Consider the following 14452-nt stretch of genomic DNA (forward strand, 5'->3'; position numbering starts at 1 on the left):
GCTCTTTTCACAAGAGTCTTGAACTTTTATATTGAAAATAATGTAAGTCACTTCCCTCATTTTATCTGCCTCTTGCCCAGAGGGTTTTCTGAAAGGCAGAAAACCTAGATTTGATTCTAACAGTTATAGTCATTCACCTAGAATTGAAATAAAACTTAGGGGTCACCCAATTCAATCATCATATTTTTGGGAGGAGGAACCTAAGTCCCAAAGGAAGTGATTGCTGAAGACCATGTACATGGAGCCAGAATTTGAACTCAGGTCCTATGACTTCAAGCTCAGCTTTCTTTTCTTTCTTTTTTTTTATCATAGCTTTTTATTTACAAGATATGTGCATGGGTAATTTTTCAGCATTGACAATTGCAAAACCTTTTGTTCCACTTTTTCCTCTCCTTCCCTCCATCCCTTCCCCCAGATGGCAGGTAGACCAATACATGTTAAATATGTTAAAGAATGTTAAATACAATATATGTATACATGTCCAAACAGTTATTTTCAGCATTCCTTTCATTTTACTATTTCACTGGGTGACCTTCGGCATAGCAATTAGTCTTTCTGAGCCTGTTTCCTCATCTGTAAAATGGGAAAACAATATTTGCATTGCCCATCCCTCCAGGTTGTTATAAGAAAAGCACTTTGCAAACAATAAAATGTAGAAATGTAGAAATTTTATAGTTTACAAAGTAGTACTTTGTAAACTATAAAATGTAGAAATATAGAAATTTTATAGTTTAGAATCACACTTTGTAAACCATAAAATGTAGAAATGTAGAAATTTTATGGTTTACAAAGTATTGTAGGATTGTGAGCTGTTTTTTCATTTGTAAAGCTCATGGGATCATAAGTCTAGATTGGAAATAGACTTTAGAAAGGCCATCTAAGACCACCTCAACTGGGCCTCAGGCCTGACTCTGTGACTCTGGGCAAATCTCTTAATTTCTCAGCACTCGAGGCAGCTCTCCAACACTATATTCTTCCCAGCAGAAAAAGTCACAAATCTTCATTGGTCTAGGGAATTTCCTCACCAGAGAGTTCCATAAATCAGTGAAACCAGCCCATATTTCTGTGATAAAATACAAGTTAGACAATAGATACAAAAATGCCTTGTACCCGGAAATACTTTGTAAAACACTTTATTCTCATTTTACTGTGTTTATAATGCTCTGGGCTCAAGAACTGAATAGAGATGCCTTTTCATAATAACAGTCCCTGGTTTGTCTCATCCACATTATCAAATAGAAATTATGAAGGCCCTGTATCTTTTAAAAAAAAATCCCCTTTTGTAGCACTTCCCTAAAACCACCTATTTAATGCAGCCTTGCCAGTTTGCTCTTTAACAATTCAGCTTTTTATGTTATTAATGAAAACATCTTGGTAGAGGACTGAAAGTCTTCCTGGTAAGTGCTCAGCTTATGATTTCAAGATATATTACAACTTTTAATTTTCTGTTAACAGCACAATAAGTGCTGATCAATAAATGTATCTTTAATTATAGAATACTATCCAAGTTAGTTCTGATTTCATCTATTTCTTCAGCTTTGCCAGCACTTTTCCTACAAGGCCTTACACATAGAAGGCACTTAATGAAAGCTTGTCGATTGATACTCTAGGGAATCTCAATTCTTTTATGAAAGAGATTTCTGGGTTCTTGTAATCAAAGAACTCTGGTTTTAAGGCTGTAATTAAAACCACAATCCTATGTTATTGTCTGTTTCCTGATTTAAAGCTTAATAAAGTAAATCCCTTTATTTCCATGTTTTTGAATTATCAACTTTTGAAAACATTTAATAAAAAAAATTATAAAGGCTTTTTTCTTTTACCCTATTTTGAGTATCTAGTATGATGTGACTTCACAAAAAAAAAGAAAGGAAATATGATATTTGAAATTAATTGCTAAGGAACAATAGATTAACAATAAATTAACAATAAATTTTTAGGAATGTATATAAATAAACTGCTTTTAATTTTCTCTAACAGCACAATAAATGCTGATCACTAAATGTATCTTTAATTATGTATAACTATCAAAGTTATTATTTCTGATTTCATACAAATCAAAAGATAAGCAGTTTTGAATACACCATGAACTCATGCTTTTTTTTTATTAATCATCAAGAGTATCTTCTGTCTTACTGAGTAAAGGCGTAAGCGGCATTCCTAAAAACATACAGTATGAAGGGTATCTTCAAAATCTTTGTTATCAAAAAATCTAGTTGGCAGAAGCAGAGAGATCATGTGAAGTTATTTTTATGTGGCACTGTGTTAAGATGTTATTGGAGTTTTAGGGACTTCTGAAAAGCTTAATAATCTCTGAAACGATATTAAATCACTTCTATATTTATTTTCTTCAAAAATTAACTAGTAGAGGCAATAAGATTGTCAGTAACAATTTTTATTCTAATGATCATTTTTAAAAAATATTTCAACAATGGAAAAAGTTGGAAGTTATTCTAACTTGGGAAATCATTTTAAAATTTTGGATCAGTTGTCCAGAATTCTTATTTCATAAACTTTTGTTTTATTTTCATCAATTCTTCTAATGAAGTATTTTACCTTTTCAAATCTGAAATGATTCAAAATCTTTTAATTCAAAAACAATTATCTAAATGCCTGACTTTTTTTTAAGATAGGTAAATATTATTTTTTTTTAGGTTTACAACTTTGTTAATGAAGCCATGGTAAGTTTAATGCTTTTTGATTATCCCTTTCCAGCTTTTGATCGTTTCTCCCCTTTTTACTTTGCAGATGAACTATTCATAGGAAATTTTGTAATAGAATGTCTTTTCTAATTGATTAATTAGTAACGAAAGAAGTGCTTTGCAAATTGTTTTATAAAGCACTGCAATTTTATTTCCTCATTATTTTCTTAAAAGTAAGGATATTTTAAAAGAACAGGTTGCAAATTCTGCTTTTGAAACATTCTTTTACTTTAAAAATTATTAGTAATAAATCCCTTCATGCAAATGAAGGATAATTTTTTTCTTCTTCTTCTTCTTCTTTTTCCCCCCCAGCTAAGAGACATCCTAGGGTAGAAAATAGAGAACTAGCTCCAGGTCGGAAAGACCTGGGTTCAAGTGCTGCTTCTGACATATGCTGACTGTGTAGACCTGGGCAAGTCTTTTCACCTTGCTCCAGGCAATTATATTCTATATTCCTATAAATTGCAAAACAATAGCAGATCTGCATCTGGATGTGGATAGAGGGAGTTTCCTCACTGGGAGATCCCTGAATTCATGGAATCTAGGCAGGACCAAAAAAGTCCCCCATACTTCAAGGAATTTCTTGTTTTTTTGTTTTGTTTGTTTCTTTTGATTTTGTTTTTCTTTCTTTCTTTCTTTCTTTCTTTCTTTTTTCTTTCTTTCTTTCTTTCTTTCTTTCTTTCTTTCTTTCTTAAGCTTCTTAGTAGTTATTTCCTTTACCTTTTGTTCACTGCAATCTTATCTATATTTTGGACATGTTAAAGACAAAATTCCTATGGATTCTATGGTAATTGAGAATGGCAAGAGTTTCTCTATGAAACTAGATCTTGTGTTCATGTCATTCAAAATTTTGTACTTCATTTTAAATTAGCAGGAAAAAACCAACAGTGAGTATTGAACATGGGCTTAATAAACAAATGACATCTCCTTGCTCTTTCAGAGCTGGCTGGAACAAGACATGCTGGGTCAGGCATTCCAAGATGCTTTTGAGGTAATGCAGCAACATTCAGCTGGGGACCATCAGTATTCCCCAGGTAAAGATAAGCCATCCAGAAGTTATTCCCTGGAATTTTCAGTACTTTAGGGGTCAGATGGAGCTATCTGGGAGGGGTAAACAGAGGGGATAAGGACATGATGACCCTTCTTATTGAAGCAGAATTCTTATTATTGTTCTCAGGAGAATCATCCTAAAGAAACTCAACCTTGGATCTAAAATATTATGATGGAAGATATAGATTATAGTAATATGGCTTTCTACATAGAAAGACCAGAAAACCCTAACCCAAAGGACAGAGCTATTTGCCATGAAAGTCAATGTTTTTCTGTTTTTGAAATTATAGATCCCTCTTGCTGGTGATGTTACACTTGTTTAGTACTTCTCAAAATGGAAGCTTAAACCCTAGCTTTTCAGAAATTTACCCTGAAATTCTGCTTCTGCACCCCACTCAAAGCTCAGAAGTACACATGAGTCCCACATCATTCTTGGAGTTTCTTGTGATCCCCATAAAAATCCAAACCTACTAATATTGTGCCATACCATTGTGCCCAAGGAGCTTCTATTCATAAATTAATTTTTGGCAAAAGTCATTGTTTTTGTCTTGGGGTATTTTTTCTCCTTATTTGTTGTCTCTTGCTCATTTGCTACAATTCACTATTCTACTACAATTTACTTTTAAGTGCAATGATTAAGGATATATTAATACACAACTAATATACTTTATTGAGAGGTAGCATAATGTAGTAGAAATTATTTAAGATTTAAAACTAAGGACTTAGATTTAATTTCTGGGTTTGTCATTCAGTAGTTGAGGGAGGGATTAAAAGAAATGTCTTTTACCAACTTTCATGCTGAGATCATATGATCTTGGACCAATCACTTCACCTAACCGTGCTTTGTTTGGTTTCCTCATTTGTGAAAATTGTGCTCAATCCCTCCTAGAGATGGGAAGGAGAAAATGTGCAAAGTACCATGTAAACCATAAAGTGCAATATCATTAATTACTATTATTGTATTATTAATCATGTTATATTTATATTGTTTTACATATATGCTAAATAATGTTATCATGGTACATATCATTTAATATAACATAATTATGTTATACATATTATCCAAGACATATAATAACAATAATAATACTATATTGTTAATCATAGTGTTTTGGAGGAGGAAGTAAGTTGTTTGTAAAATCTTATGTATTTGAATGTTAAAGCTTTTGTTTTGAAAAAGGATCAAAGGGTGACCCCTATGAATATGTCCAATGGGATCATGAAATAAAAAAGATAAGTACTCTTGGATTAGAAGGTCTTTGTAGCTCTCCAACCCTGAAATTTGGTGTTCTCTAATGGGAGAGGCAAATCTGTATGCTAACAATCAGTGTGATGATGGAAGAGTTTCTCTGGCTGGGTGTTGCCTTCACATAAATATTTTTATAGATATTCCCTCTTTCATTTGTCATTTAGAGCTTACCACCTCACTGTTTATAGATTTCCTCTTGAGATTTTAGCATGGTAAAAATGTCCATATACAATTTGAATAGTAGAAAAAGCATTTTCAGAAGCATCCTCAAGTCATCTTTGTCGTTTGGATACACTTGGACATTTAGATACAATTTGGGAAACAGTGATCATTTCTCTATGCTGTAGTCAATATAGGCAAGACTTATTATAGCCTGCATTTGTTGTTTGACGTCAGGGAGGCATCGCCAAGACATGCAAGTGAATTGGATTTAAGGGAGGGAGGGCTGGGCAAGGTTACCTGGCTCCTCCAGAGCCATTGGGGTCCAGTGGCCAGGTACAGATCAGGATGACTGGAGATGGCTCTGGATGCTGAGGGAGCCTTTATAGAATTCTTGAAGGTTTGTAAAGTGCTTTACGTATGTTCTTTCATTGGATCCTTACAACAATCCTATGAAATGGGTACTTCTTTTAACAGATGAGGAAATTGAGGTTAGAGAACATAAGTGATGGATCCAGAGTCACAAAATTACTAAATGGCCGAGATAACATTTTTCTCTCCTGTGCCACCTGGATATCTCACCCCTACGGTTTTGTATATCAGGAAAGAAAGTCAAAGCCATTTTTGTTTGATAGTGATGCCTTCTTGGTTAGTCAGGCTTTTGCTTTTATTAGGGCAAGTATTTTCTTTAAGGAATATTTCTAAATCATTCCTTGTAAACCTATTCAAATTGAAGTATTAATATTTAAAATTATAATTATTTACTTTCTCATTTCCTTCCATAGAGAACAACTTTTGTTTCCTGATATCATGCACAATTTTTATTCTTGTTCTGGTTTGGGGCTTGTTTTTCCTCTTGTTTTGTTTTTGTCTCATTATTATTCTATTCGGTGAATTCCAAGCTTATAAAAGACAACTCTGGATGAGAATGGAATGCCATTTTCTTTAGGAAATATATTTTACACAAATTTTAAAAAGATTAACTATGACTTTTCAAGGTTCTTCTCTTTTTTTTTCCAATTAGATTACAAAAATTACTTGACTTTCGTCAATCATTATCCTCATCTCAGAGGAAATTCCAGCTGTTATGGAGTACTCCCCACAGAAGAAACTGTCTATAACTGGAGGACTGTGATTGTAAGTAAAGTTGTAGCATGATGACATTCCTTAGTCATTAGAATGGGCCCATTTCCCTGTGGTACTGAGACTAGTACAGAGGTTAAGAAAGTTTGATCCTGTGTCGAAAGCTGGCAAGTTCCTTTCCATTTGATAATAACACAATTTTAATTTGAAACCTACTGACTGCAATTATATTTCTCAATGACTACTTGTTCATGAGCCTATGAAAACAACTAACATAGATTAAGTGTAAGAGAATCATCAAAAATATTATCAGTTGTGAATCTGTTATTCAATAGATCAAATAGGATGGTATGTATATTGCTTTAATGCATTATTTAAATGTTAGTTTTTACAATAATAATAATAGTCATTATTATTCTATTCTATTCCTATAAGCTGGGGCCAGGCTGCTTCTATGAAATAGGCCTACAAACACTCATCCTGTTAGTCACGTTACAATTTTTATGGGCTATAGATTATTGTTGCTCCTTTTCCTCAAAAATCTGCAAAGGATACAAACTACCCAGCAAGCCAGTGGGGACTTGTCCAGTGACTCACCAGAGTACTCTGCCATACCATATGTTAATAATCAGCTCAGACATCCTTTCCGTATTCAAAGGAAAGAATTAAGTTTTGATTAAACTGGGCCACTCCAACCACATTTTAGCAACCACTGGAGAAGGAAAATGTGTCTAGGGTCTCTTAATTCATCCATTCATTCATCAGATGGGTTCCTTGCTGATTAAATTTTTATTTTACTTCATCATTAGAATAGTACTACTGACTTCTATTTTGAAGGAAGCATCCATCATGCTCTGCAGAATATGACTGAAAACCAGGGGATGCAGACAACTCCTGTCCAACAAAGAGGAGGAAAAGGTGTGTTGATCAATCTTTAATTTGGTGTATTTGTTCAAAATTATTTCAAAGTTTCATATCATAGTTTCTCTAAGTGTATTTTAAAATATTCTTTTCATCAAATGCTAGTGAATAAATCAGCTATATCCAACAGCTATACCATAACAAAATCTGTTGTAGTTGGATCCACATGGTCCTAGTCTCCATAGTAAACTCTATACAGTGCTTCAAAATGTTAACTCTGTCTTTATTCATGGAAGGACTGCTTCAATGGTCCCATTCACTATTGCTATAAATTTCAGGACCAAAGTTCACTCCTCCTCTCTGCATATTGTCTCCCCATATCAAAATTAAGATCCTTAAGGGCAAAGACTGTCTCTCTTTGCTATCTGGATCCCCAGTACTTAGGATAGTGCTTGGTACATAAGAAATCCTTGATAAAGGTTTGTTTTATGTTTTTGTGTTTTTGTGTGTGTTTTTTTTTTTTTGTTGTTGTTGTTGTTGAGACATTTAGGGTTAAGTGACCTGCCCAGGGTCACACAGCTAGGAAGTATTAAGTGTCTGAGACCAAATTTGAACTCAGGTCTTCTTGACTTTAGGACTGGTACTCTCTTCACTGCAACACCTAGCTGCCCCGATAATTTTTTTAAAATTTATTCTTCTTCCATAGTTCTTACACAGATTTTGCATTTTGCAAAATGCATCTTAGGTCCTCTATATGTCATTGTTGTATTTAAACTCAAAGCATAAGGAAGAAGAAATGGCTGTTTTCTGCTCAAGATTTCTTTTCATAATCTCATCCAGTGTGAGCTCCTGAGGCTCAAAGTGCATTTTTAGTATGTTTTCTTAGTATATATATATATATATATATATATATGTATTTAGCAAGAAGCCATATGAAATTAGGCACATAATAAATGTTTCTGTAGGAAATGATTTAACATGTAGAAAATGCCATGCAGTGGCTAAGGGGTCAGAAAGGTTCTGTTTTCTTTGTGTCTGACTTTTACTCTGTATCCTTTGGTAAGTCCCTTATGTTTTTCAATTCATAAAATGTAGATTATAGCATTCAAAAGATAAGGTTAATTACAAAACCTTTGAAGTTCTTGAATGAATGATGAATGGTACAGAAGTACTATTCCCCATGGAGTTTTTCTACACAGACAAATAAAGCAATTTCCTGGGAATCCATCATTCCATTTTGCTCCAAATATGTCATAGGTTATAAAAGTGGAGACTGGTTCACAATTGTGTAGTTTACTCTGCTACTCATCAGGAAGGTTTGTAATCTTTTCTGTTCCAGTGGCCATAAAAATCTAGCAGGATTTCTTGGCTAGCATCTTAATTTCTCCTGCATTGTAAAGGAGTTATTAGAAAAGAGACTCATATTTCATAGCAATGAAAATTGTCATTATTTCTAAAATGACCTTTTGTGTCAAAATGGCCAAAAACTGTGTGTGGCCAAGGTTCCTGAGAAAGTTTGGATTCATAAGTAAATGGTGAAGTTAGATTTTATGATGTATTCTGTAACTTATCTCATTTTACATTACATTATACATTATTACATAATAGCTTCTTCAAGACATATGATGAACCCAGAGTTGGTTTTTTTTCCAACTCCCTACACTAAGTCTTTTATTTTTACATAAGTCTTCATCTTGAAAATGATTTTATTATTACCTTCTATTTAGGATATCATCTTCTTTGTCCACTTTACTATGCTCTTAGGAACGTTGGTATCTAACTGTGAATCCCAAACTCAATGGAGAAGACTTGTTTTGCTTTGTTTTTTTTTTTTTTTTAAATAGAGTGATAAATAACACCAAATAGCAATAAGAGATCCCTAGGTTACAACTATAGGATATGGAAAACTTTGAATACCTTTGCTAACAAAGAATCCAACTAAAATTTGGTATGCTGATTGGGGTGTAGTCAGCTAATATCTGAGATAATTCTCTTGGTGATGGACTTCTTGGATCCCTTAGTGGTTTTAGAAGGGTAACACAATGGCCTTTTAGTGCCAGGTCACTCCCCTAACATCAATTCCTAGAAGGTGACATGACAGTAAATTGTTCTCGGCAATATGTGGTCACTTGGAATCCAGGAAGGAAATGTTTATAGAGCCATTGCTGCACACCTGATATATCTGAAGGAGCTTTCAATCCATGACATGTTTTATTCTACATTTAGGGAGAAAGAAGCTTCGACTGTTTGAATACCTTCACGAGTCTTTGTGTGATCCTGAGATGGCATCCTGCATCCAATGGGTAGATAAATCAAAGGGGGTCTTTCAGTTTATTTCCAAAAACAAAGAGAAACTTGCAGAACTTTGGGGAAGAAGGAAAGGCAATCGCAAAACCATGACTTACCAGAAAATGGCCAGAGCCTTGAGGAACTATGGAAGGACTGGGGAAATTGTGAAAATCCGCAGAAAGCTAACCTATCAATTCAGTGAGATCATCCTTCAGAGACTCTCTCCACCTTTGTTCATGGGAAAAGAAATAATCTATTCACAATATATTCAATCTGACCAAGAGCAACTAAATTTAAATAATTGGAATACCAATTATAATTATATGTATAGCAATGACCATGATCTAGGTTACTTGGACTGCTAAGAGACATGTCTACTTTCCTTCTCTCCTTGTTACTGGGTTTTGTAGGCATCAGAAATTCCTATAAGATAAGGGTTTTCCTCTCAAATCAAGGCAAAATTTATTTAGTTTCACTATTGTATACACCATTGCAAATAAATGGTGTATGCAACTCATGAAGTTGCAGGGAATTCTGTAAATGAACCCATTTTCTATGATAGACTGAACTGAATGTATCAGAATTAAATTTCTTCAAGATTACTGCTTTAAAATGTTATTTTCTCTTCAATATATACATTCAAAAGTACAAAAGTTTATTTTATTTTTGACATAAGCATTATAATCTTACCTTCGTAATAATAAATGTAATGTATGTGGTGTTTTATGGTTTAACTTTAATAACAACACAAACACGTTATGTTTATGTACACTAATCTCAGGTGATTCTCACAAAAACCTTATGAGAAAGGCATTATTTTATATATTTTCAAAACAAGAAATCAGGCTCACAGCAGTAAAGTCACTTAACAATTAATGAATCAGAAGGAGAAATGAAACACAAATTTCCTCTGATTTCACTTCCAATTATACCTTATACTGAAATCATTCTCTTAGGATAGGGGTTATTACCCCCCTTTTGTTTTTATTATAGATCTCTCTGGGCATTCTGGTGAAATCTACATACTCCTTAGAAAAACATTTTTTAAATGCATAAAATAAAGCATATTGGATTACAAAGGAAACCAATTATTTTGAATATAGTTATCAAAAATATATTAAAAAGGAAAACTTCCAGATCCCAAATTAAGAATATCTATCTTACAAACTAGTAATTACTATAACATCACATCTGAAATATTTTCCCAATTTGCATTTATATTTCTGGGATGAGTTCCCAGAAGGACAACTCCCAGAAGAGAAGAACTCTTACAGTTCTAAGATGTGCCCTATAGTATCTCCCTTCTAGAGCTACAGCTCACGAACCCCCAGCAGTGTACTTTCCATAAATACCATTCCAGTAGATTTAATCAGCTCTCAGAAAAGGCATTTATTCAAATGTTTTAGCAAGAACAGTAGTCATGGCATATTCACTTTCTCACAAATAAAGGCCAAATGCACGAATAGAGTGAATGCAGAATGTTAATGCTCCAAACAGGGAGGAAACACAAATGACTAAGTCACTTCACTACTCCTAAACTGAAGTTTCTCGATGTCCTTTCTCTGTTTTGTAAAGTCCTCCAAAGTTTTCCTCCAGACTCTCCTCTGAGTCAAATAATAGAACTAGAAGGGATTTAGAGATTATCTAGTCCAACTGCTGCATTTTACACTGATGAAGGTAAGGGCCCAGCTCATACAGGTAGTAAATAGAGAACTCAGAACTGAATCCAGGTTGCTGTCCAGTAATTTTTCAGTCCCATCTGACTCTTCAAGACCCCATGTGGGGTTTTCTTGGCAGAAGTACTAGAGGGGTTTACCATTGCCATTTCCTTTTCCAGCTCATTTTATAGATGAGAAAACTGGGGCATACAGGGTGAAACAAGGACTTGTTCAGTCACATGACTAATAAGTGTCTGCCGTGGGATATGAACTGAAAAGATGAGTCTTAATTTTTCAGGGCCCAGTATTCTATTCTTTGTGTGCCCTCATTGCCAAGTAACTGACATTATGTGATCATTTAGTTTTATAAAGTACTTTCTTCACAATAACTGTGTGAGATCGATAATGCAGTTAGTATGATCTTCATTTTACATATATACATATATATATAAGGAAACTGAGGCACAGAGAATTTAGCAGGTCCACATAGCAAGTAGTAGGGTCAAGGTCTAATTCTAAACTTTTCCAGCATCCCACAACAACAATAATAAAAAGAACATGATACTTCTCTCAAAACAAGCATGTGAAACAATCATCCCCACTTAGCAGATGAGAAAACGGAGGTCCAGAAAGGTTGAAGGACTTGCTCTCAGTCACCCAGCTATGAATTGTCAGGGCTTAGATTTTATACTGTAAGTTTATTTCCCTCTCCCTCCATTCCAACCAAGTGCACAGAGGGTTCATAATTTTTCCAGTAAAATCAGTTTTTGGTCAAAATCTGACAAATTTGTTATAACAAAATGGAATTTGGCTCCCAAGCTCATGGGGGTTCACATTTCCCCAAAGCCACAAAAACTATCTCTTCCAAAGGCTGGACCGCCAAATCCCAGCATTTCTCTGAGGCTGCTTCGGCTGCCCATTTTTCTATGTTCATTGAACATCAGCATGTGTGGCCTTCTTAACAAGACAATTAACCTTTATTACTTTTTTAGGTTTTCTTTTGCATTTTCTTTTTTTATTATTATTATAGCTTTTTTGTTTACAAAACATATGCATAGGTAATTTTTTCAGCATCCACCCTTGTAAAACCTTCTGTTCCAAAATTTCCCCTCTTTCAGCCTACTCCCTCCTCTAGATGCCCGGTAGTCCAACACATGTTAAATATGTTAAGATACACATTAAATCCAATATATGTATACATATTTATACAATTATTTTGTTGCACAAGAAAAATCAGATCTAGAAAGAAAAAAAAAAACCTAAGGAAAACAAAAATGCAAGAAAATAACAGAAAGAGTGAGAATGGTCCACACTCTGTTTCCACGGTTCCCTCTCTGGGTGTAGATGGCTCTCTTCATTGCTGAACAATTAGAACTTGTTTGAATCATCTCATTGTTGAAGAGAGCCGGTCCATCAGAGTTGATCGTGGTATAGTCTTGTTGCCGTGTATAACGATCTCCTGGTTCTGCTCATTTCACTCAGCATCAATTAACCTTTACTTCAAGGGAATGGAGGAGTAGCACCTCTGGCCAGAGCGCTGGCCAAACTTTTTCCAGGACTGCTCATCCATCTTCAGCGTCCCCTGACCGGCATTCCGTCCTGCCCCGGGGTTCCAAGAAGCTGCCGCGTGTGTAGAGGCCACAGCCCGGGGAACCCCGGCAGACAGATGGGACCAGGTTAAGGATAAAGGACAGACCCATGGGTGAGTACGGGGGGTGGGGAGGGGAACCTTGCCCCATGGGCAGATGTTCCAGTGGCCAGGATGGGCGCGGGAGCACTCGCAGCTCTGTCCGACACCAAAGGCGCCCAAGGAGTATGGGGCGCGGGCCTGAAGGCTGTCTGGCCACCGGACTTGAATGGGTCTGGAGAGAGAATGGGGCTAATGACTCTGCAGCTCTGCCTGCAGATCCACTTTGGGCTGGCGCTGGTCATCACTGACAACCAAGGGCGCACTCAGGCAAACAACCTGAGGGGATCTACGAATGGACACAGATTTGTACATGTTTAAAGAATTAAATAACCTCTTCCACAGACTCCCTGGGATCGCTTCTCTATAGTTAGCCCCCTTTTTTCAGCATTTTCTGGATAATAATACTCCATTGCCATTCTCCAGCCCTTCTTCAAGTAATGATATTTAATTCCCTTCTAAAGAATACTGTAGTGATTTGTAATCAGCAAATAATAATCCAGGAAAGTCTCACTGTCCATAGGGAATCCTTTCCCCCTATCATCCTTCAAGATGGTGGCTAACACTTTTATCAAGCAAACTTCTCTTTGCTCCTTACTTCATTTGGAACTGATGGAGCATTGGAGTTGCGATTAGAAATCTGAGAATCATTGAATAAAGTTATCTTTGTGATTTCTTCTCTCAAGTTATCTTGTATGCCTTTAACATATCAGAGAAGTCTGACTAAGGCTTTAATGTTGAGTTTTACTCTATATCTAATTAATAAATAATAACTGCATCAGAATTTTGTACTCATTACACTTTTCAGACACTTGTATGACTATAAGATTTATGGTTTACTCTTATTAAACAGGTATGATTGGAGCAGCTAGTTGGAATAGTGGATAGGGCACCAGCCCTGAAGACAGGAGGACTTGAGTTCAAATCTGGTCTCAGACACTTAACACTTCGCTGGACAAGTCACTTCACCCCAGTTGCCTCAGGGAAAAAATAAAACACCAAGTATTGTTAAATTAGTATTGATCTTTAAAATGGTGGAGTAGATAAAGCACCAGCCCTGCAATCAGGAGGACCTAACAGAGTCACTTTACCAAGCGACAAACTCTGTGATTCCCCCTGTGTCTTCATCAGAACCCCTCATCCCATGTGTGAGTACAGACCTGATATCTGAATGTGTGTCCTTTTATTCCAAGTTCAGTCAATATTGGCTAATAATAAGGTAGATGGCAATGTTGAAGAGGCTATATGTACTCTTAAAAACTCTCATTTTCCTCAGATTGATGATGTGTAAGATACTTCCATACTTAACCTTCGATGGATCCATGATCTCAGGCAAGTGGGTACCTCCTTTGAAGGAGAATATAATCCAACCGTGCATCTGATCCTGCTCAGCTTTTATCTGAGTGCTCTCACAAATTCTCCATGGAAGAGGCCCTCAATGTGTTGGGCTGCACTGGCCCCACCATCCCTCTGGGGGCAAAAAACTACATAGATGAAGAATGAAGATACATCAGCTACAGTAAGAATGTTTTAGCTTCTATAATAAAGGATTATTTCTCACTGATACTGTATATAAATAAGGCAGAGTAGAAAGAATATTAAATCTGGAGTCAGAAGCCCTGCAGCTGAATCTTGAACACTTGTTCATATCTATCCCTTATCTGTTTCCCAATTTGTAAAGAGAGATGATGATCTCTAAGCCCTTCCAGCTGTAATT

General features: G+C 35.5%; 1 protein-coding gene across 2 annotated transcripts; it reads left to right on the top strand.

The window, feature by feature from the left end:
- The first annotated feature begins 1329 nt into the window (after nucleotides 1-1329).
- On the top strand, nucleotides 1330-10111 carry SPIC (Spi-C transcription factor). 2 transcript variants are annotated; one of them, XM_052001795.1, is made up of 6 exons: nucleotides 1330-1397; nucleotides 2652-2678; nucleotides 3640-3733; nucleotides 6182-6294; nucleotides 7050-7158; nucleotides 9328-10111. In XM_052001795.1, exons 2-6 carry the CDS (start codon nucleotides 2676-2678, stop codon nucleotides 9753-9755), a joined length of 747 nt encoding a protein of 248 aa, XP_051857755.1. In that variant the 5' UTR covers nucleotides 1330-1397; nucleotides 2652-2675; the 3' UTR covers nucleotides 9756-10111. The 2 variants fall into 2 exon arrangements, with proteins under 2 accessions (XP_051857755.1, XP_051857756.1); XM_052001796.1 differs by lacking the exon at nucleotides 2652-2678 and having other exon boundaries at nucleotides 1348-1397.
- Nucleotides 10112-14452: the final 4341 nt, after the last annotated feature.

The sequence above is a fragment of the Antechinus flavipes genome, chromosome 5 (assembly GCF_016432865.1).
Source record: "Antechinus flavipes isolate AdamAnt ecotype Samford, QLD, Australia chromosome 5, AdamAnt_v2, whole genome shotgun sequence".
NCBI classification, from domain to species: domain Eukaryota; kingdom Metazoa; phylum Chordata; class Mammalia; order Dasyuromorphia; family Dasyuridae; genus Antechinus; species Antechinus flavipes.

Bases quoted from the DNA above. Each gene is read 5' to 3' on its own strand.
- SPIC (XM_052001795.1), top strand. The intron at 6,295-7,049 runs GTAAGTAAAGTT...CTTCATCATTAG, and splicing joins ATAACTGGAGGACTGTGATT to AATAGTACTACTGACTTCTA. The intron at 7,159-9,327 runs GTGTGTTGATCA...TTCTACATTTAG, and splicing joins CCAACAAAGAGGAGGAAAAG to GGAGAAAGAAGCTTCGACTG.